The 21710-nt window shown below is 59.0% G+C and overlaps 2 protein-coding genes across 2 annotated transcripts in view; both read left to right on the top strand.

Annotated features, from left to right (window-relative positions):
* Nucleotides 1-3550, top strand: part of ILRUN (inflammation and lipid regulator with UBA-like and NBR1-like domains) — a 28587-nt gene extending 25037 nt beyond the window's left edge. The window contains exon 5 of the mRNA XM_039565158.1: nt 165-3550. Within this exon, the coding sequence (XP_039421092.1) occupies nt 165-200 (36 nt within the window). The 3' untranslated portion in view covers nt 201-3550. The remainder of the gene's footprint in view (nt 1-164) is intronic.
* Nucleotides 3551-18411: 14861 nt separating this feature from the next.
* On the top strand, nt 18412-20634 carry SPDEF (SAM pointed domain containing ETS transcription factor). The gene is made up of 5 exons (XM_039565403.1): nt 18412-18859; nt 19043-19240; nt 19333-19380; nt 19827-19967; nt 20064-20634. Exons 1-5 carry the CDS (start codon nt 18412-18414, stop codon nt 20240-20242), a joined length of 1014 nt encoding a protein of 337 aa, XP_039421337.1. The 3' UTR covers nt 20243-20634.
* Nucleotides 20635-21710: the final 1076 nt, after the last annotated feature.

The following is a 21710-nucleotide window of genomic DNA, read 5'->3' as shown; positions in this document are numbered from 1 at the left end:
CTCTGGGGAAACCAGCCCTGGAACGTGTGGTTTAGGAGTGTCCTTGGAGCCACAGTGGGGTTGGTGGGAAGCCCTGGGCTGGGCTGGGCACTCTTTGGAGCTGAGCATTGAGCGTTTTGTTTCTTGCCTGTTGAAAATTGATTATGTCTCCAACTTTCTTTCAGGGTTTCCACGGTCCTTATCACTTCGGACAGTCTTAAAACACAAAAACACAAAACGGGTATCGACAAGAGGAGAATTTAAGAAAAAGCTGACTTTTGGGGGAAGGGAGGGGGATTCATGTGGCAGACAGACACAGCGTGGACCCCCCTTCTCTGCCTCCGTGTTCTGGAAAAGAAGAAAAAACAAAAGCCCAGTAACTTAAGACTAGCTGTTTCCAGAGGAAAATCCAAAACCTGAGTATGCATGTGTGACTGCTGGATTTCAGAGTGGTGTAAATGCTGAGGAAGAAGAGACACCAACACTATGGGTTTTTAGAAATCATCTTCACACGTAATTAGGTAGCTTAAAAAGAAGTTTAAAAATGAAAATTTAAAAGCCATCTTTAAAAAAGAATATTTTGCCTACAGAGCGGTTGTAGTTTGAGCAAATGTTTAATTTCTGTTTGTTTCTTGTTCATATTTTCTTTTTCTTAAGGGACAGCGTGCATTTTCCCAGAATGTCCTGGTTTGCTGCCGAACGGGACTGGCTCAGCACCCTCTGGGGTTTGTGCAGGGACTGCTTCTGTCAGGCTTTTTTAATGCCAGGTTGGGTCTGCACCCAGCACTGCGTTTTTAACAGCATCCGCTGCTTTTAGTTACCGACTTTTTAATCTTTTATTTCTTCTTTTCCTTTTGGTTTGGGTGTTGCTGTTAGTTGTCCTGCGTGTCGTTGGGAACCACGCTATGGCCAGGTCTCGGTATCAGAGTTGGAGAGGGGGACTCTGGGATAACATGGAGGGCTCATCTCCCTTCCCCCTTGTACATGAAGTACACAAATACACACCCATGTTAATAAGAAACTGATTTATTCAAGTTCCTGAGCTGTCCTGTGTGGTTAGCAGTTTAAAATCCCTTTTTGTTCACTCTCGTGTGCAGTAGCTGTGCCTGGAGCTGTGTGCCAAGGGGAATCTGTAGCTATAATTCACCTGCTGGTAGTTGCAAAGCTTCACAGACATCCTGTCCTTTTCATTTGGAGTCTCCTCTCTTTCAGAGCATAAGTTTGCATTTGTTTCTCCTGTGCTGAGGTGTAGCTTAGAGGCTGATCCATGTGTTCTGGAGCACAGAGCAGGAGTTGGCACCATCAGCTGGGTCTCGCTGTCACCTCCTCTTCTTCTGCTTTTGTTGTCTGGGCTCGGGGCTCCGAGTGGGCTCTCAGGGCTTGTGTTAGGGGAGGGATTGCAAAAGATTTGGGCTGCTCTGCTGTTCCTCCAGCATGTTTTCCTCCTGTTCTGGACTGGGAAATGCAGTGTGAGGGGAGGCAGCTCGGTCTCAGGCACTGTGGTGAATTTATTCTGAAGCGCTGTCCCCACAAACAGAGGGGAGTGAGCCCGGCAGCACCATCCTGCCCAAACGAACCAGGCTGGAACAGCCATCTGCCAAAGATACAGGAATATGCAAAGCTCCCATTACCTTCTTCCAGGTCTTCCCAGTGAAGACTTTTCCCTGTGCCAGAGCTGCACACTGCATGGCTTTGCCCTCACTGCTCTTGGCTGCTTCTGTTTTTGTGGCTGGTTTTGAATGGGGGAATCCTTTGTTGCAGCAACCAAGGACTGGTACCTGAGTGCATATGGATGGACCTCGTGGGGACAGTGGGAGTTCCTTGTGTCCAACAGAGGAAGGATTAGGATTTTTGTATTTCAGAGATTCAGTTGTTACAGATCACCATTAGCCGAAATCTCCCTTCAGAAATCTGTTAGCTGGGAGAAACAAGTATGGTATCAGAAACTACCTACATAGAAGTGGCACTGCAGGATTTAAACTGCCTGACACTTGCAATCTGGTGGGCACCTGGCTCTGCCCTGGATCTGGGGGAGTGTTGGGATTGGAGTGAACCTGCTGAAGGTGCTGCTTCTTGGAAGGTTTCTTTCTTGTCCTGTAACAACATTTTGCCTTGGATTAGTTACCTGCTCTGAGCATTGATCTGGGGGTTGATCTGCAGCCCCGTGTTGTGGCTTGGGCAGGTGGAATCTTTCTTCACTCCCGTCTTTCCTCACAGGTGGCTCACGAGCCCCTCTGAGGATATGAACATCACCCCTGCAGCACCGCTGCTCCCCTTCCGAGGGCACTGAGCCCCTGGGGACTGCTCTCGGTCCAAGTGACGAGGTGATTCCTTATCTTTATTAGCTCCTTGTGTCAGCTGTGTAGTGGAAGGGAGGGGAAGTCAAGGTCTGAGTCTGAGTTAGAGCTGGTGCTGTGACCTTTGCCTGGTATCAGCAGTGGCACCTGGGAGACCCTTGCACTCGGATACCCCCACGCTGGCTTTCTGTTCCCAGGCACGTGTGCTCCTCCCGTGTCCCCTGGCTGCCATACTTGTGTCCCTGTGCTCCTCCTAAGGCTGAATTTCCCTTGTCTTGAAAAATCAAAACCTGCATGCACCCCAAGTAGCCATGTGCTTTCCCACTCTGAAGGCACACGCGTTTGCAGTCCGTGGTGTCCCGGTGACAAGGGTTGCATGTTCCAGGGTGTGAGGAAAGGCAGGATTCTGAGATCTGCAGCTCTTGCTGCTCACATCCTGCTCTGCCGATGCAGCTGAGGGATCCACGGAGCACTGGCTCTTTGGGGCTGGGATTGTGGCCCCTGCTGTGGCACTGGAAGGATGTTTAAAACAGGGGTTGCTCTATCTCTTGTGGTTTTCCTTGAGTAAAAACTTTTTCACTGAGGCCAAAGGTGGTTTCATCTCCTGATCCCTTGGAGCTTTGTGGTGCAGCCCCCCTCAGATTGTTTGTGCTTCAGGTGTCCAGCTTTTAATGGGGAGATTTGAGATTAATTTGGCAAAGCTCTGCCCAGGTGACCTCATGACGCTGCAGTTCGTATCACCTCCCATAAGGAAAAGGGTAATGTAGAACATCTCTGATGGCCTCTAAGTGGGTCCCTGTGGCAAGCAAGAGCCACTTGGGCCCTGTCACTAACACAGCTCAAGCAATGTCACCTCCCAGCCTTGGCAAACTAGAGCAGGATTGGCCGCAAAGTGGCAGTGCCATGGGAAAGGGTGAAGAGAGAGTGGGAATCTTCTGCCCACGTCTCAGGAGCGTTGGATTCAAACCCCGCCAAGGTCTGGGAGCTGGGGCAGAGCTGTGCAGTCGGAGAGCAGTGGTGTGGGTGGGAAATGCACGCTGTCCCACGTCTGGGTTTCTGTTGTGTTTAATTTTTTCCGTGTGTGAGTGCGTGGGTGGTTCCCAGCCTGTCTGTGCTCGCCGGGGCAGTGCATGTGTAGCACGGGATGGTGTGTTGCCTCTCTGAGTCTGGGAGAAGTCCTATGATAGCACATTGGGGGTGAAAATAAAGGAAGCTTTTTCCTTAATGTATAAATGAATATTTGTATGATTAAATTAACACAGAAAAAAACCAAAGCTCTGTAGCTGTTGAGAGTTTTATTGAAGCTGCAAAACTTCTGAGTCTGTCACTTTGTAGTTAAATGTACCCGGTTTGCTCCATCCCTGGAGGGTTTCCAGACACTCAGGCACAACACCCTTGAACCCAGCTCTAGCCCTAATTTACTCCAAATTGCTGTGAAACCAGACCCAATTTGGTGCATATTGAGGTTATCAACCCACCTGTCCAGCCCTTGGGTGGGTGTGAGGGTGGGGAGAGGCCATGGGGGTGGTTGTGAGGCAGGGGATGAGAGGGGACTCCAGATTCCCTTTTGACAAGGTCAGATCACTTCTCCACATTTCTGGAGGAGTGGGATGGTCTCAGCGATCTCCATACGAGGGGCACCAGCACAAAGCGATGTCGCGGCTGCGTCCCCGGGTGCTCCTTGCGTGGCTGATCCGCATCCCAGCCCTTCCCTTGGAGCCTGGTGCAGGATGGGGTGATGCTTCACACTTCAAACGGCCCAGTCCTGAGAGAGCAGACCTTCCATCTCCTGAGTCGCTCGGGAGGGAGGAGTGGGAGTTTGAAGGGAGGAAGATTGGTTTGGTTTTATTTTCTCACAATTCCTTAGGAAATAGCTGGCACAAATTGGGATGGGGGCACATGAAGGTCTCACTTTGCTGGGCACCTGCACAGTTGTCCCAGGTGGATCTGAGTTCCCAGGTGAGGCCTTGCTGCTCAGGACACCCAGCCCAAGCATTACTTGGATAAACTGCACCATGGAGCAGCTCAGCTGAGGCCGTTCCTTTGCTTACCTGGGAATTTGTTACTAATCCCCGCAAGAAACCTCACTCTGTGTGTGCTGGCTTTGCTTTTATCATTTGAATAAATGCCTGGAGCTTTCATGTGCCAGTTAAGCTTGACTGAAAGCCTGACTGGGAACAGACATCCTGCTACCTGTGCCTGGGGGTGTTTGTTTTGTGCCCTGAGCAGAATGTGCCCCTCGAGCTCAGGGTGCTCACAGGTGTCCCGAGGCTGCTGTGTTTGGGCAGGGGAGGATCGCCTGCCCTGCTCACTGCCCAGCTTTGCATTTACTCCTTATTTGCTCGAAAGAATCTGTTTATCTTTAGGGTTGCAACCTGGCAGAGGTTGCCAGCACAGGACAATCCCATCACACCTTTAATGGTATCTCCTGAGCGGGCAAATAACCGGCGGGATTGCCGTGGTGGGGGTCACCCTGCAATCCCGGGTGTGGAGCTGGGCGGGCGGGCAGGAGGCCAAGGCAAACGGCTGCTGCAGGCACCTGGGAGCTGCTTGGGTGCTGCTTTTGCTGCTTGTTTACTTTTTTAGGGGAACCAGATCATTGTCCATTAAAAGTTGCAAAATTAATTCTGGTTTTATGCAGTTTTTTTGGTTCCCAAAGCAATGGCAGTCGGAAGGAGGGTGTTCCCAGCTTTTTGTGATGGATTACGGGGATGAGGATGTGCTCAGCACCCAGGACTGCTTGGGCCTGTGCCCTGTGCCTTGTTGGGTACTCATGCTCCTCGGGCTGGAGGGAAGAGCAGGATCTGCTCCAAAACCTCCCCAGCACCTCTGCATGTCCTCATACCTGCAGGCATGACCTTGAGGGCTCCAGTGGGCACCTGCCTGTCCAAGAGCAGCACCTGGAACAGTGGCAGAGAGGATTTTTGTGATTTTTGTTTATTTTTCCTCCTCTACCTGCTACATTCACTAATCCTGCAGCAGCAGCCTGTGGTGTGCAACACTCTGCTCATGCATCTCTGCAGATCCCTTGGGATGCACAGGGGAACGTTAATGGGCCAAAGGGGAAATGAGGCTAGGCTGGTGGTGGGATGATACCAGGGGTCCATGGGGAAGGAGCTGGATCAGGGGCAACTTGGGCTCTTTCTGGAAGTTCTCCATAACCTGCTCTCTCTGCCTTGTGTGTTTGTTGGAAAATTCCCAGTTACACAGGAATTATTTAAGGAAATCTAATCTCAAACATTTCCTACCCTGCTGATAAAACAGCCGAGTAGTAAAAGCTCGCAGCGGAGCCCAGCGAGGAGGCAGATGGCACATGTGGGCACGGACCAGCCCTGTTTGCCCCATGGAACGCTGCGGGCTCGGCTCTGCGGAGCAGCTGCAGCTGGGCTGGCTCCAGAGCTGCCTCCTCGCTCGTCGTGTTCCCATGTTTTGGTTATCTCTTCCCTGCAGGAGTGACGCCTTCATAGAAACTTAAAGCGGGGGGAGAAAAGTTTGGTTTTCACCGCTTTGCACTCAGAGTGAGTGGTGCAGTGTCCTGTGAGGTGGCTCGGCCATGCCAGAAGTGGGGACACCGTGGGAATCACAGCTCCATGTGCTGCCAGGGGACGGTGTCGGGAACAGGGGCTGGGCTGGGCTGGGCTGGGGGGGTGACACGGACCCTGGGGCTCCCAGCCGAGGTGTTTGAACAGGGTTTGCTGGCGACGGGCCCAGCCTGGGGCAGGTGCCAGCAGAGGGAGCTGAGGTTGTTCCTCGTCCACAAAACCCTTTGGAGGTGCTGAATGTGGCTTTTCCAGGCTTCGGATCCTGCTGGTGACAGTGGCTGGGCAGCAAGAGCGGTGTCCCCCCACACTCCCAGAGCAGCTGCTGTCCTGGCCAGGCTTAGCTGGGCAGTGGGGTGGCACACGTCACCTGGCCTGTCACCACCACTGTGGGACTGGGGCAACGCTGCAGAGTCCGGCAGGAGCTGCTGGGCAGGGAAAGCATGGGCACAACCCTCTGGGTTGGGAAAGAGGAAGGGTCTGCACACCAGGAGGCTCATGTTGTGTCCCAGTTTAAAGGGTGATGTGTTGGGGACAAAAGGGGGTCTGGCTGCTCAGCTCTGGCACCAGGGTGGTGCACAGCTCTGTGGGAGGGACGGAGGGACCCCCAAACCTCAGGTCTAGGATAAGGCCCTTTTTCCAGGCCCTTTTCTAGGAAAGCCATCCTGCAGGACTTTCAGCCTCTCCTGGGTGTCTCTGCACTGCTGTTGTGGAGCAGCTGGGCTCGGCAGGGTCTGTGCAGCACTGGCATCCAGGGGGAAACACAGCAAGAACTCCCATTCCTTATCTAATCTGCATTTTCCCTCCTTCGCTGTTTACTGTGGCCGTGTTTCCTCAATTAATTGACAGCTGCAGGCTGGGCTGTGACGTCAGCTGTGGCAGTGAAGCCCCAGAACCAGGGTGGCATTGGAGGGACCCTGAGATGAGCCCCTGGAACCCCTGTGAGCCCAGCAGGGCCATGAACCCTCTGGTAGGTGACAGCAAGAGGCACCAGAGAATTGACACCGCTGCACTGGGCTGCAGAGAGGGTCCCTGTCCCCAGCGAGGCCACAGGGGCATCCTGGCTGTGCTTGAACCCGTCCTGTCCTGCCTCCACCCCAGCAGTCGCTGTGCTGGCCTAACTGGGGCTGTTCATGGCCAGAGCTGGATTCTGCACAGAGGGGGTTGGGCAATTGTGGCCACTGTGCCCTTGTGGGTGTCCCCCCCTGAGCCCCCCGAGCTCGGCAGGGGGGAGGGGGAGAGGACAAATTCCCAAACTACAGCTTTGGGGCAGCCTGGTTTGTCCATCTTGGGAAGGAGGGGGGTGAGTGGGGGCTCTACACCCTGCAGGTGCCTCCCCAAGCAGGGAGCTCTCCTTAGGATGAGCCTGGCTGCTCTGCCATGCCCAGGGGGAGCAGGCTGGGAGGAAGCAGCTGAGGGTGCCTGAGAAGCAGGTTTGTCAGAATTTTAAAGGGATCTAAATCAATAGCGATAAGGAAACAATTATTTAAAGAGCAAACAAATGGAAACTGCTAAATGTACCTTCTTTTTTCCCTATTCTTTTTTTTCTTGCGGGTGAAGGGTGCAGAGCCGATGCCTCTGGGTGCTGGGAGTGGGTCCCTGCTGGGACCACCCCGGGGTGGGCAGTGGGGCAGCTCTGCTTGCTTAGCCCAGCCCCAGCCAGGCTGGAAATGAGCCTCGCAGGACAAAGTGTTGTTTCATCCCACAAGGAAAAAGGTTTTATGGGTCATCTGGAAACGCTAATCCTCAGGTGAGCCCATCTGTGACGTTCGTGAGCCTGTTGATGGTGTCGCAGCAGGTGCTGCGTCAGTGGGGACAGAGACAGTCCTAGGCTGGTGTGGGGACACTGCTGTGTGCTGCCTGCACCTGCTGGTTGCATTTTGAGGGAGAAAGGAGCCAGGACTGGTCACTGAGGCCGGGCAATCCCTGCAGAGCAAGGATATTTTCTGCACCTCTGCCATGGATCTTGGGATCCTGCTCGGGTTTGTGGCAGGGCCAGGCTGCAGCTGGAGGCTGTCCCTGCTCCATGGAGAGCCTTTCCCCTGCCCTGCCTGGTACAGGATACCCCAGCACCAGAGCACTGAGGGAGGATCCCTGTTCCCCCCCATTGGGGCTGTGGCTGTCACCACCGGGGCTTTGTCTCAAAGGGCAGCTCATTCCCATCCTTCCCCCCCATGGTGTTTTCATCAGCTTTTGGTTGGGGATTAGGCACGTGTTGACAGAACAAACATTTTGCTTCGCTCAAAATCCACTGCTGAGGAGAGAAGTGATGTCCTTGCTCTGCTGGTGCCTGTGCCAGCACTGGGAAGGGGACAGTTGGGAAGGGGGGAGCGGGGCTTGGGGCTGGGACAGCCCTTTGAGGGGAACATGGAGCCATTTCGGGTCACGTCCCACACCAGGGCTGGAGCTCTGTCTCTCTGCTCCCTTGCAGAGCATTAATCGCTTTCTGCTTTAATATCCTGCCCCGTGAAACCAGGGATGCCACAAGGAATGCTGCCTGTGTCCAGCAGGGCTTTGACAGGTGCTGGGGCCCCCCTGCCCAGCTCCCGGTGTCCGTCACAGCTCCCTCCTCCCCAGATCTGGCTCCGGAAACTGCGGCTCTCCACGATGTTGGTGTCAGGAAGGCTGACAAGGCTGGGGATGCCCAGGAGCTGCCCCCGGGAGCGTGTGTTTTCCAGGGAAAAGTAAATTCCTCCAAGCTCTGTGGCCAACCCAGTGACTGCACAGTGGGGGAAGACAGGACACGGGATCCCGTTTGGGGTCCTGCCCCCCCTTCCGCACCCCATTTTCCCTACATGACCCCGCAGGTCCTGGCTCCTTGCTGAGCCCCCAGGACAAGGTGCGGGACGCGGGCGATGCTCACGGGAGCGACACGTTTCCTTCGGAGCCCGGTGAGTCACCGCTGAGTCACGGCTCGCTCTGCGGGCAGCTCCGTGACCCCGGCCCGCTCCTGCACCCCAGAGCCACGGCCCCACAGAATGCTGCGGGATGTGGGGTCCCTGCCCGCTGTGCACAGGGGAGCCCTCCTCTCTCTGCTCCGCTGGCCCTGCAAGCCTGGCTCAGTGGGTCAGGAGCGATGGGAGAGGAGTGACTCTGGTCCCTGCTGACCCCCTCCTGCCCCTCGCCGCGCAGCCCCTCGCCCTCTCTGAGCTGCGACCAGGCAGAGTGTGGGTTTGGGGTTACTTTTAGGGGTTTGCTCCCCGGCGCAGAACCTTCTGCAGGTTCTTCTGGGATGGACAGTGCAGGACTCAAGGGGAAATCACCACCAAGAGCCTCCCCTGCTCCGGGGGCACCGTGTGCTGCCCTGACCCTCAGAGCTGCCCTTTCCACCCTCTCCCACACGGGGTGTTCCCCTGGCCAGCGGCTCCCACGCTCTCCGGGCTGTCGCTCCGTGGGGCCGTTATGCCCGAGGATCGTTTTGCATGTGGGGAGAACCGGCAGCAGAAGAATGAATTTGCATTTCTCAATGGCACCCAGTGTGGGAACCAAAGCCGCGGAGGGTTCCGCTGCCGCTCGGCCCCGCACCGGGGCTGTGTGAAAAGACAACATCCCGTCTGCTGGCACCGGGCCCGGCCCGTCTCACCTGGCTGCCCGTGTGTGCCTGGGAACCGCTGCTGCCGAGCGGCCCCGGCCCCCGGCACGGGCAGGGGCTGCTGATCCCCCGGCGCCGGTGCCCCGTGTGCCGGTGGGATGGGCAGGTGACAGCGACAAAACAAGAGTACGGCGCCTGTGTGGATTATTTTGGGGGGTCCTCTCATGCTGGATGGGATTTGGGGTTCGTGTGCTGATGCAGGAGCTGCAGGGAGAGCCCAGCCCAGGGTCCTTCCCCTCCTCTGCACCCCCAAATCTCCGGTGGCGGTGCAGGGGGAGCCGTGACCTTTCCTCAGCCTGCGGCGAGCGGGGTGTGCCCACGCCGCCCTGAGCCCTCTCTTCCTGGCACCGCCGGGCGACCCGCAGCCATTTCCAGGCTTTTAATCCCAAGAGACAAAAGCAGGAGTTTAACGCCACCGGAGGAAGAAAAGAGCAGGGCTTTGGGAAGGGAACAGCAAACACGGCGGTGGATCCGCTGCTCCCTGCCTGGCTCGGTGTCCCACGAGCTCCCCTGTGTCACCCGGGGCGTCACCGAACCTGCGGGGAGAACCAGGGAGGGAATGGTGGGGAGCTGGTGGTCCAGGGGCTGGGCTCAGGGTCCTGCTGGCATCACCCTGGTGTCTTCATCCCCCTCCCAGCTTGTCCTTCGCCAGCTGCCCTCCCAGGCATGGCGGGACTGTGGCACCCCAGAGCCAGACCCTGTCACCTCCTGCCACCACAGGTGCGAAGCAGCCTTTGAATGGTGCCAGGTGATCACCAAGGTCTCTGTGCTCAGCAAAAGGATGGCACCTGGCTCCCCCTGCCACCAGTGCGGAGCAGACCCCCACCCCTGTGCTGCCGGATGGAGCCGGCTTCTCCAATACCCCCTTTGCCCTCTCGAGGGCTGCCCTGGAACACAGGTGACACCAAGGTCCCCTCGCAGCAGCAGAGGAGCAACCGGGAGCCACCTCATCCAGTGGGGATGGAGTGTGGGAGCAGCGACCCGGAGCTGGAGCAAGGTCGGAGTGGGTACCGAGTGCCGGAGCAGGCCGGGAGCCCCGGCTCCTCTATCAGGGTGGGCCGCGGGCGGGTGCCGCGGCAATAACGCGGCTGTTTGCCCCGAGCACACACGCGGCCCCGTAAACGGCATTTATGGCAGCAGCTGGGAGATGGGGGAGCCGGGGGGGTAATAAAGAGAATAAAGAGGAGCGGCCCCGCTCGCCCTGGGGCTGCACGGGAAGTGGGTAGGTCTGGCTGGGATAAGGAGGAGCCCGAGGGGATTCCGGTGGTCTGGGCTCTGGAGCGATCCCGGCAGTTCGGGAGCTCTGGACACTCTCCCAGGTAACTCTGCACAGGGTCATTGCACCATGAAAAGCTCTGTCCCCTCCGTGCACACCTCTGGGCTCCTGCACTTGTGCTCCCTGACCCCCGGGTAATTTTGGGCTCTGCTGGAGAGACCTCCTCCCCTCCCAGGACCCCTCCAAGGCATGTGGGGAAAGCATTAAAGGTACTTCAACCATTTCAACCATTTCCAGTCTCTTTGGGCTGCAAAAAAGCCTCAGAGTGCCCACCCTGCAGCCTGAGAGTGGGATTCATCCTGTCCCATCATCGCCCTGAGGCACAGACATGGGGTGCAGGGTGAGGCTTCTCGCAGGGACTCCAGCTCTGCTCGGGGGCCACCAGTGTCCCAAAAGCTGTGCAGGAGCTGGAGCAGAGGAAGCCCCACCACTGCAGGGGACCAGGAAGCACAGCTGCGTGTGGGGACAGGTCGGGCTCCACGGTCTCTGTGGTTTGTGCAGTGACATCAAGGGCCTTCAATAGTTTTATTATATGTGACATGGCTGCTTATCTATTATTCTTGTGATGGAGCCAGAGATTAGCTACAGGCAGGTGGGCAGAGATTCTTCCAGGCTGATTCATGAGTCGTTTCTCCATCTCTCCCCTCCGGCCGCGTTCCCAAGCATTGAAGTTTCAGCAGTGGCAAAAGACACCGGAATCGGAGCTGATGGGTTGACAGGGAGGACAAGGAAAAAGCACCGAAAACTGCGCACACAGCGCCAAAAAGCCAGACTTCATTTCCCTCTTTTGTTGTTCCTCAGGTGTTGCAATCTCTCCTTTTCCTGGTTTGCATGTGCAAGCAGAGCTGTGCCGAGCTTCGATTGCGAAAGGTGTCGGGGAGAGCCCGGCACGGCCGGAGCCCGGTGTGGCCAGAGTCTGGCGTGGCCAGAGCCCAGCACAGCTGGAGCCCATAGAAACTGGTGACACTGGGTGGCTGCAGCCCCTGAGCCCTCTGGGAGGGAAGCAGAGGTCTCATTTTGGGGCCTTTCACCCAGTTCTGCAGTGCTGTGCTGCACTGCACTGCCCAGCTCTCCCTGAGCCCAGAAAAGCAAATGTTTTTCCCTCTAATCTCTTTCCATTATCAAGATCCCGATGCTACCGATAAGAGAAATAGGGAAAGCTCTTTCAGACCGAGGTGTGAGTTTGGCAACAGATTCCAGACAGCCCAAGATGACCCGGGCCTGGGATGCTCTGGATCCAGGACTGGGAACTCCCCACTGCTTGGTGACATCTGACACTGTCCAGTGTCCCCAGTTGTGCTCTCTTCTGCTTTGCTTCTGACTCCTTCTGGTGCTCTGGTCTGGTGTTTGCTCTGGTGAAAAGCTATAAAGAAGCCAAATAAACACGGGTGACCTGGAGGTGGTGTCACAGCAGATCCAGCTTGCACAGCCTGTACAAACCATACCCTGCTCACCAGACGTCCCCCAGGCCACAGCCCGGCTGTGGGGCAGGAGCAGAGTGGCCACAGGAAGGGCGGGATGGCCACGGTGCTTTCCCAGCATGGCTGGTGCCAGGCTGGTGTCGAGTTCACACGTGACTTCACTCTGCATCTTCAGTTTCCACACTCTGGTTTTTTTTTTGAGACACCTGTTTTTCTGTGTGGTGGGGAAGGGATCTGTGCCTGGAGGGCTGCAGCCCCGGGGCTGGGGTGCTCCTGCTCCAGGTGCCTTCGAGGCATCCTGAGGTGTGACACGGGAGCAGCTTTGGGTACCTGTGGGGCCTTGTCCAAAGCGGTGGATGCTCTGAGTGGGCTGGGGAGCTCCGCTGGGGCTGCCAGGAGCACTGGGAGGGCACTGGGGGCCTGGACCCCCCTCCTGGCTGTGCCACATCCCAATAGAACATGCCCAACTCCTGCCAAGGCCCAGGCAGGGACTGGCGGGTTCCCAACGCAGCTGCTTGTCCCCGGGTCCCCCCACACCCACTGCCACGTGTCCCAGGCCCAGCCGTGTTTACCAAACAGGGGAAAAGAACTCCCCCGGGACAGGGGAGCTGTGATCCAGGGGGAGCTTTCCCCACGATAAGATAACATTGAGGCATTTCAAAGGGAGGCAGAAACTCCTGGTGCTGCCGATAGCAGCGAAGCCCTTTCCCAGTGCTCGCACCGGGGTCTCTTTCCTCCGGGGTTTTAATTCCCTCACGGCAAACATTTCCAATGGATGGCTTATCGGCTGTGCCTGCCCGGGTCAGGGCAGCGAGGGATGCCAGCTCTGCCACCAGTATGAGGGCTGGGGACGGGCCACGTGCCTGTGGGGACGTGGTGACGTGGGGCCGACCTGTGGGTGTTTGTGGCGGGGTTTGGTCTGACGTGGGTTTTTAGGGCACGGGGGAGTTTGGTTTTGGCAGCGCTACGTGCACAGGAGAACTGCCTGAACTGCCCTGCCTGCTTCATGTGCTAAAAAAAAAAGACAATAAATACCAGCTCGGTGTCTGTCTTGCTCAGAACTGCTTTTTCCTGCTCATGCCGGTGGAGACAACCTGGGCCTGGAGAGCGGCATGTTCTGGCCGTGCCCCCGTGCCCCATCCTGCAGTCACGGACCCTGGGCAGGGGACAGCGCTGTGTCCCTGGGGTGGGAGGGTTTGGGTGCTCTCAGGGGCTCCCTTCCCCCCCCAGCAGCTCTGTGCACCCTCACTCACGGGCTCCATCCCTGGCTGCAGCACTTGGGCAGGGGATGGTTCTGGGGTTTGGGTCAGGAATGCTCCTGGGTACCAGCTGGGGACGCTCCCGGGGTGTCCCTCAGGGATGCTCCTGGCCCCAGCATGGCCCAGCCTGCTCTGGGAGTGATGTCACACCATGGACTCTCACACATCTGACAGGTCTCTGTGTTGCAGTTCTGACTCCAGGAGGAGCCAGGTGTCTGTCCCTGTCTCTGTCCCTGTCTCATCCCATGTGAGGGGATTAGGAAGGGGTTAACCGTGCCCGGATTTGCCCCACTCCCCTCCCAAGGCCCGTTCTGGTCTGAGCCCGCCCTGGACGCACCTGCCAAGGGTTAACCCGGCCCGGGCTGTTCAAACACCTCGGCTGAGGTAAGCGCTGCTTGTTTGTTCAGGTAAATAAGGAAGGAATTGGATATAATGGGCAAAGGAGGCTCTGGCTGAGCCCTGACACTCACTGCCGGCATCCCCCTCGCACAGCCGCCGCTGGCTGCGTCCCTCTGCTGCCCTCGGAGCCACTCGGGGTGCCCCGTTCTCATCCCTGTCCCCATCGCGCTGGTGCCCACCGAGGGCCGATGTGGCTCAGCCCGGCCGTGCTGCCGCCGCGGAGCGGGCGCTGAGCCGGGCGCGGTGCTGCCGGCCGCGCTCCCCTCCCGCTCTGGGACACCTCAGCTGGGGCCATGTCCCCCGCAGACACCACGCCGAGCGCCACAGGGACGGCTCTTCCCACCCTGCGCTGGCACCCATGTGGATTCTGAGCCCGCACGCCCTCAAGGTAAGGTGCCCGCGCTGCCGCGACCCCCGGCTCTCTGGGCTCCCCCAGCGCCCACCCAGCCCACCTTCCCTCCCTCCGGGGGGTCCTGCTTTCGGCACCAATTTGGGGTGGACATGGTGCTGTCCCATGTCAGTGTCCCACCCCACAGCTCCTTGCACCTTCAGGTGTCATTAGGGCCAAACAGGGACAGGTTGTCCCTCAGCGTGAGGTTCTTGGCGTTTCTCTGGATGGTGTCACCCAAAATGAGACGGGATTTGCTATTTTTGTGTCTTTGCAACTCCTCCTGCTCAAGCAAGGAGGGTGGGATGGAGCCAGGACTCCTGGGGCTGGCTGCTCCTGAGCCCACCTGGTAACAGCTGGGACACCCAGGGTCCCACCAGCCCCTGTGCCAGGCAGGGGACAATGAGCTTCGGGGCACTGTGTGACAAACCAGCAGCTGGGACCCTTTGTGGAGTGTCCTGGGTGGCTGTTGAGGAGCTGCCAGCTCTGGGGTGTCTCTGTGAAGCTGAGCCCCTTTTGCAGACCTGCGCTGTCCCAGCTGCTTTCCTGCTGGGGTGGTTTTTTTTGTCAGCCCTGAAGTCACTTTGGCTGCAGGTTTGGTTTTCGTGGTTCTGCTCGGTTAGTGAAACACAAATGCCGTGAGGGTGCCAAATCCCCACAATACCGGTGTTCTCTGGGGCTGGGAGCACGGGGGGGAAGGTGCTGCTATAAATAGGGGCTCCCTGGCCCCGCATGGGGAACACCAAGCTCTGCTGCTCACCTGGGGGACACCGAGCACCAGGCTTTGCTCAGGTCACTGGCGGGTTGTGCCTGTCCCCTGTCACTGCTGTTTGCCTCCCTGCGCTGATGGAGAGGGCAGCCTGACCCAGGGCGTGGGGACCCGTGGGGACACCTGGTCCCTGTGCCAGCAGCCATGCAGGTAATGGCAGGAGGAGCCAAGGGACCTCGGCGGTGTTGGAAGAGGCTGATGGGGAGCTGAGGGTCGAGGGCACCCAGGACAGGCTGCATTCCCCTGAGGGTACATCAAAGTGAGCCGAGGGCTTGCCCTGGCCACAACCGTCACCATGCAGGTACCAGAACCAGCCCCCCGGGCTGTCACCTCCCCAGCCCCCTGCTCTGTCACCTCCTCAGTCCCCCAGCGCCAACCCCAGTCCCTGCCCTGGCTGTGGGGAGGTTTTGGCCAATCCTCCTTCCTCCACCCAGAGATAAGAAGGGTGCGTGGCAAAGGGTTTGGCAGCAGGACGTGGCACAGCTGTCACTGTGGGGCTTGCAGGGTGGATGGGACATGCTGGCAGGATCCCAAATTGTCAGCAGCCTCTGAGCACCCACCTGGGTGCCTGCTGCAGCCCTGGCTTGTGCAGGGACCCCAGGTCCCTTTTCCTGCTTAATCCAGGCCGCTCTGGGCAGTCTGGGACAGCTCTGGATCCCGCACATCCCCAGTTCCTCCTGGGACAGCACAGCACATCCCTGTCCCCATGCTGGAGGTGACCCTGGAGCCTGGCCCTGGCCCCCCACCCCGGCTGCCTGGGAAGGGCCTTTGGCAAGTGCCCAGGGGCTTGGGAGACATCCCGGGCGCTGTGGGCAGCACCCCTCCCGCATCGGGCCAACCTCCCCGGTCCCACGGGGCTTCCCGAGCCGCACTCCAGCACAACCTGTTCCACCACAGATTGGATTTTAATTAACGGACCCATTGTTCGAGGGTGGGGGGTGGGTGCATTTCTTTTTTTTTTTTGTTTTGTTTTTCTCTCACTCCCAAGGGCTAATCCCAACGTTCCACCCTCGCTGGTGCTCGTGTCCCACCCTGAGCCATGGTGGGCTGCATTTGCCAGGAGAGCTCAGGCTGGCACGGGGGTCCTTGGCCCCATCGTTATCCCCCTCGGCTGCAGGGTCTGCATGGGGCTGGGTCCCTGCAGGGCTGTGGAGCTGAGCTGTGACCCAGCACCACCCACAGCCACGGGCTTGCACTGGCCCTGTGCCCTGGGAACTGCAGGAGCCCCATCCCAGTCCCATCACCCCATTCCTGTCCCACCACCCCATGGAGCCAGAGCTCCCCGTGGAGCAGCGGCCAGGGAGCGTCTGCCAAGGCTGATGCAATGACCAGCTCAGCCTCGCTGAGCTCGGGCAGGACGTGGGAAGGGTTTTGGGTGCCATGCAGGCCAGGGAACCTGGGGCTGCCCCTCCAGCTCTCCTTTTCCAGGGAAATGCAAAAAGGGGTAGGGAAAGAGGGGGAAAAGGCCACCTGAAGTGGCTTCTCAGTGCAAACAGGTCCCACCCAGCCTGGCTGCCCGCGTGCCAGAGCGGGAGAAAGTCAAACAGTGGCCCCCGCCCTGAGAGTACAGCGCCCTTGGCAGGGCACACATCAGGCTTTTGGGGACACTTCCCGAGAGATTGGGTCCCTCTGGTCCCAGCTGGGAGGAGTGGAACAGGATGAGGGTGAAGATGGGGCTGGGGCCATCCATCCTGTGGCATTCCCGGGGATGGCTCCATAGCCCTGCTCCTCCGTGCGTGAGGATGCACCGTGACCTCAGAACATCCCAGAGGTGTTGGGGATGAGGCCCCTGTCCCCTCCCCAGACACCCCCACGGCCGGCACTGTGCAGCAGCAGGGGCTGCACAAGCTGTTACCACTTCCCTTTTGTGCCAGGAGCAGCATGAGGCTGGATTTAGGGCTGATCTCCTAAAGCTCTTCTTTTAATCCCGAGCAAATCAAGGAGAGGTTTGGAAACAGGCACCATCTCTCAGGGAAACTGTTTGGATGGTGGGGGCAGCCCCAGACCAGAAGAGGGTTTGGGAGCCCTCTTCTCCCTCCTTCTCCTCGCTGCAGTGCCACCAAAACCACTCAGGGATGTGGGCTCCAACTCCTGAACTCGCAATCCCTCCCGAGGTCCCCATGAGCTTCCCATGGGTGCTGTTCAGGTGTCCCTGGCTCTTCCATTGGTTTTTCTGAGCCCTTCGGGCTATTCCAAGGATGAAGTGATGAGTTTCCCCCCAGTGCAGGCAATGCAAAACTTCAAAACCCATATTCCTGGGAGCACTGAATCCTCAGGAGCCGCATTAACTCCCCCCCTTAGCATGGGACACAGGGCTGAGTCCCCAGCGTCCCTCCTTCACCGACCACCCCCGTGCCTGGGGGCTGTGCTCTGCCTGGAGGAACCCTGTGGGATCTTTTTCTCTTGAGTCTTTTAAACCTTTTTCCCCCAGCTGGGGTTTGGAGCAACAAGGTACCCCCTTTCCCTGGCCACTGCCCCCATTCCCCCTCAGGGCTGCCTGGTGTCCTAAGGGCTTTCAAGCTTTGCACGCTCCTTTCCCAGTGCTGGCTCCATTGCTAAAACTCTTTTTTCTGCTTTTAAACCACCAGTTTGGGTTGGTTCTTCTTCCTCTTGTAAAATGCAACGCTGAAGGTGGAAGAGCTGGGCAGCGCCCTGGCCATGCCCATCAGCAGCTTCTCCCTGGCAGCGGCTTCCCCTTCCCGAAGTCTCAGGATGGCTTTTGGGGAGGTTTCTCCATGGATGGAGCCATTCCCTGGCGTTGCCATGGAAATTCAGCAGGTTTATCCTCTACTCCATGGTCTCCGGGACTCCCTGCATGCAGAGACAGGGACAGGCTGATTTTGGGGAGTTTTTCTTGCAAGAGAGTGAAGGTAGTTGCAATTGTCCTGTCTTGCAAAGAAAGTTCTCATCTGGGGGTTGGCAACAGCGACCAAGGGCTGGGTGCTGCAGTGCTGGGCTCGGTCCCTGCTGGGAGATCTGGATCTGGAGGCTGCTGTGCCTCAGGTGGAAGCAGCAGAGGATGTTTTCCATGCTCAGAAATGTGTCCCTGCGGCTCAGGCATCCCTCGTCACCCCAGGGCTGTCCTGTACAGGTGCTGGGGGGCCCCTCCAGTGTCCCCCGTTACCTCCCGCCAGGGCCTCAGCTCCACCTGGGACTGAGGGGCTGCCAGCTTGGGGTGCAACCCATGCGGAGACCCTGAGCACCCAGACCCCAAACAGGGGTCAGATCCTGCTCATCTCCTGAGCTCCTTCTTCCTGCTGGCTGCTGCTGTTGGTCCTCCCAAAGCGGGGGCAGCCCCCCCAGCCGTGGCTGACCCCGCACTCATCCGGAGGCTCGCAGGGCACCGTGGGGCTCTTTGGAGGTTTTTTCCCCTCTAACAGGCTTAGTCCCTCCCTTTGTGCCTGGCTGCGGGGCGGGAAGGCAGGAGTGCCGGGCTGAGCTCTGCTCCTCTCTCCTCTCCGGGCAGGTTTGGAGCCGGCGCTGAGTGGAGGGATGGGCAGTGCCAGCCCCGGGCTGACCACTCTGCCCCCCGGCCGCCTCGCCTGGCCGGACCCGACGCTGCTGCCACCCCCGCGGGACCCCGACCCCCGGGGCTGGGGCTGCCCGGAGAGCCCCAGCCCCCCCAGCACCCCCGAGCAGCCTCTGCCAGCCTTCTGCCTGCACTACTTCGACATGCTCTACCCGGAGGACACGGCCTGGGCCACCAAGGGCGCCGGGGAACCGTCCCACAGCGGCGCCCAGGGCGGGCGGGAGGAGGCGCGGAAGGAGCCGGAGCAATGTCCCATCATCGACAGCCAGGGCCTGGGGCTGGGGCCCGAGGGGGACCTGCAGGGCAGCCTGCACCTGGAGGAGCACTCGCTGGAGCAGGTGCAGAGCATGGTGGTGGGCGAGGTGCTGAAGGACATCGAGACAGCCTGCAAGCTCCTCAACATCGCTGCAGGTGGGTGCTCCCCGTGCTCCCGGGGCGCGGCCAGGGAGGGATGTGCTGGTGTGGGAGCCACAGCCACGCTGCCTTTAAGGGGGGTGCCCAGCCGTGTGTGGGGGTCTGGGGGAGTGCGGCTGCTCCACAGCGGGAGGAGGGGATGGATCCCGGCTGGCCACACTCACCCTCCTCCACCTCCAGACCCGACGGACTGGAGCCCCGGGAATGTGCAGAAGTGGATCCTGTGGACGGAGCACCAGTACCGGCTGCCGCAGATCGGGAAGTCCTTCCAGGAGCTGTCGGGAAAGGACCTGTGTGCCATGTCCGAGGAGCAGTTCTGCCAGCGCTCGCCCGCCTGCGGCGACATCCTGCACGCCCACCTCGACATCTGGAAGTCTGGTGGGTGCCAGGGAGCCGGAGGGAGCTGGGGAGGGTGGGCGATGCTGTGCAGCAGGAGGTGCCCCTCTGATCCCCCCGCTCCTCCCTTCCAGCCGCCTGGATGAAGGAGAAGGCTGCCCCTGGAGATGTGAGATACTGCGGTGAGTTCTGTGTGGGCTCAGCTCCACTGGCCCCACTCCTGCCTCGGGCAGGTCCGGGGTACTTGAGGGGTCCCTTCCTGCTTAATTACAATTATCCGGAGCACTGGAGCAGCTGCTGCTGTGGGATCTGTGCGGTTGCACCCCCTCTGCCCCAGGGCGGCCCCAGGGCTCTCTGCAAGGTTCAGCGAAGGGGAAATGGCCACAAGCCCCTCACTGGCCCTGTCCCACACCCCCTGCACCCCCGCGGGGTAGGACTGAGCTGTTCTTCCTGCTCCAAGACAGGGAGGACAAAGCAAAGCTTCCAGACCCAGTGCCTGGGTTGAGCCCTGGAGACCCTCCAGCATCGAGCCGGGGTTCCCTGATGAGGGCTCATGCAGCTCCCTGGGATGGTGCACGGCAGCGAGGTCTGTCCCCTCCCTCCTCTCACCCATCCCTTCCCGTGGCAGGAGGTGACACCAGCTGGGCCGACAGCGAGGTGGACTCGTCCTGCGCCGGCCAACCCATCCACCTCTGGCAGTTCCTCAAGGAGCTGCTGCTGAAACCGCACAACTACGGGCGCTTCATCCGCTGGCTCAACAAGGACAAAGGTGGGCGGGGATGTTCCAGAGGCCCCGGGGCGGGCGCTGGGGGGCTGAGGTGGGGCAGGAGATGCTGTAACCCTGCGTGCCCCGCTCCCCTGGCAGGCATCTTCAAGATCGAGGACTCGGCGCAGGTGGCCCGGCTGTGGGGCATCCGCAAGAACCGCCCGGCCATGAACTACGACAAGCTGAGCCGCTCCATCCGGCAGTACTACAAGAAAGGGATCATCCGGAAGCCCGACATCTCCCAGCGCCTCGTCTACCAGTTCGTCCACCCGGTCTGAGCGGCGGCGGGACAGGCTGAGCCCCTGGAGGGACGGGGGACCTTCGCTGCCTCCCTCTGCCGCAGCCACGGGGACCCTCCGCCAGCACCAAGGACCTGAGCTGCGGTGCGAGGCTTCCCCTGCCAGGACCTGCTGGCAACGGACACAGGGAACCCCTCACCTCCAGCAGGCCCTGGTGCAGGGCAAGGACCGTGCAGAGCCCTTGTCTCCCATGGGAAGGGTGGGCACGGTGGCTGGGCTTGTCCCCACTCCTCCTTCTCCCTGCCGGGTTCTGGCTGCAAGTGCCTTCACCCCAGCCATTGCTCAGGGGGGAAAAGCCTGGGGCACGAGCTGAGACAGTGGCACCCGCAGGGACAGGAACATCCACTGCTGCTCACGGTGGAGTCCTGTCCCAATCCGTGTGGGAGCAGCCTGGCACCCACCAAGGATGCTGCCTGCCATGGCAGCTGTGCCACTGGGGACCTTGGGCCCCCCTTGGGACAGGTGCATCCCCCCTTTTGCTTTTCACTCCAGGACATGCTCAGCTTCTCCCCTTCGCAGGGATTTGGTGCTGAAAATGGGAGTTTTGCAAAGGGGGCAGCAGTAAGCGTGGCTGTGGAGCCGTGCACAGTGGGGGTCCCCCAAGCTGGGTCCCCATCCTCGTGCACAGGGCCACCAGAGTCCTCCCAAGACCCCAGGTTCTGTGCCCTGGCACAGAGCTCTTCCCTTGACTGGGATTTTACTTGGACTGCCTGATTCTGGAGTTTGTGGAAATGGAGATGGCAGCTTTGCCATTTCCCTCTGGAGAGTGTGATCTGCCGAGGCTGGACTAGGGCAGAGAGCTGGGAATTGCTTCACCTGCTCGTTGCACCAGAGTCAGAGTTACCTGGCAATGTTGATCTTTTATATTATAGGTTTTTTATCTGTTTATTTGCTTTTTGGTTTTGGCTGGCGATGAGTTGTGGTTTAGGTTCAAATGTCGAGGGGTGGCCTGGGCTGCCAGGGATGTTCTGTGGGAGCTTAGAAGGAAAAACACCTGGTTCTTGGTCTTTTGATTTTTTTTCCTTAAAAAAGCTTCCGGTGCCAGCTACTGCCTTTCCCTTCTGTTCCTGTTCCATGCTGCTCCCACAGCAGCAGATCCGGACAGCCCTGCTCACACCCTGGCAGGAGGGATGGAGGGTGGTGAGGAGCAGGGGAAGGAGGAAAACTGCCCTGGCCTTTGGAAAAGGGGGTGGAAGAACAAAAAAATGGGGTGGAAGAACAAAAAATGGGGGGAAAGAAAAAAAAAAAAGCAAAGTGTGTCCTGTGATTTGCTGTGCGCCCAACGCAGCCAGTGCAGGGGCACTGTGAGGATGGGCCAGGGGTGCTGGTGGTACCCCAGATCTCGTGTCCCCCTCACAGGTCTCTGGCAGGGTGGGGGAGGGCAGGACATCAGCCTGCTGTGCAGGGGCTCTCACAGGCTCAGGAGAGCGCTGGGTCAGGGCTGGTG

This window comes from Corvus cornix, chromosome 26 (assembly GCF_000738735.6).
Source record: "Corvus cornix cornix isolate S_Up_H32 chromosome 26, ASM73873v5, whole genome shotgun sequence".
In the NCBI taxonomy this organism is placed as follows: domain Eukaryota; kingdom Metazoa; phylum Chordata; class Aves; order Passeriformes; family Corvidae; genus Corvus; species Corvus cornix.
Note: the sequence above shows the minus strand (reverse complement) of the source record. Positions and strands in the feature narration are given on the sequence as shown.

Bases quoted from the DNA above. Each gene is read 5' to 3' on its own strand.
- SPDEF (XM_039565403.1), top strand. From the start codon at position 18,412: ATGGGCAGTGCCAGCCCCGGGCTGACCACTCTGCCCCCCGGCCGCCTC. The intron at 18,860-19,042 runs GTGGGTGCTCCC...CTCCACCTCCAG, and splicing joins GCTCCTCAACATCGCTGCAG to ACCCGACGGACTGGAGCCCC. The intron at 19,241-19,332 runs GTGGGTGCCAGG...CCTCCCTTCCAG, and splicing joins CCTCGACATCTGGAAGTCTG to CCGCCTGGATGAAGGAGAAG.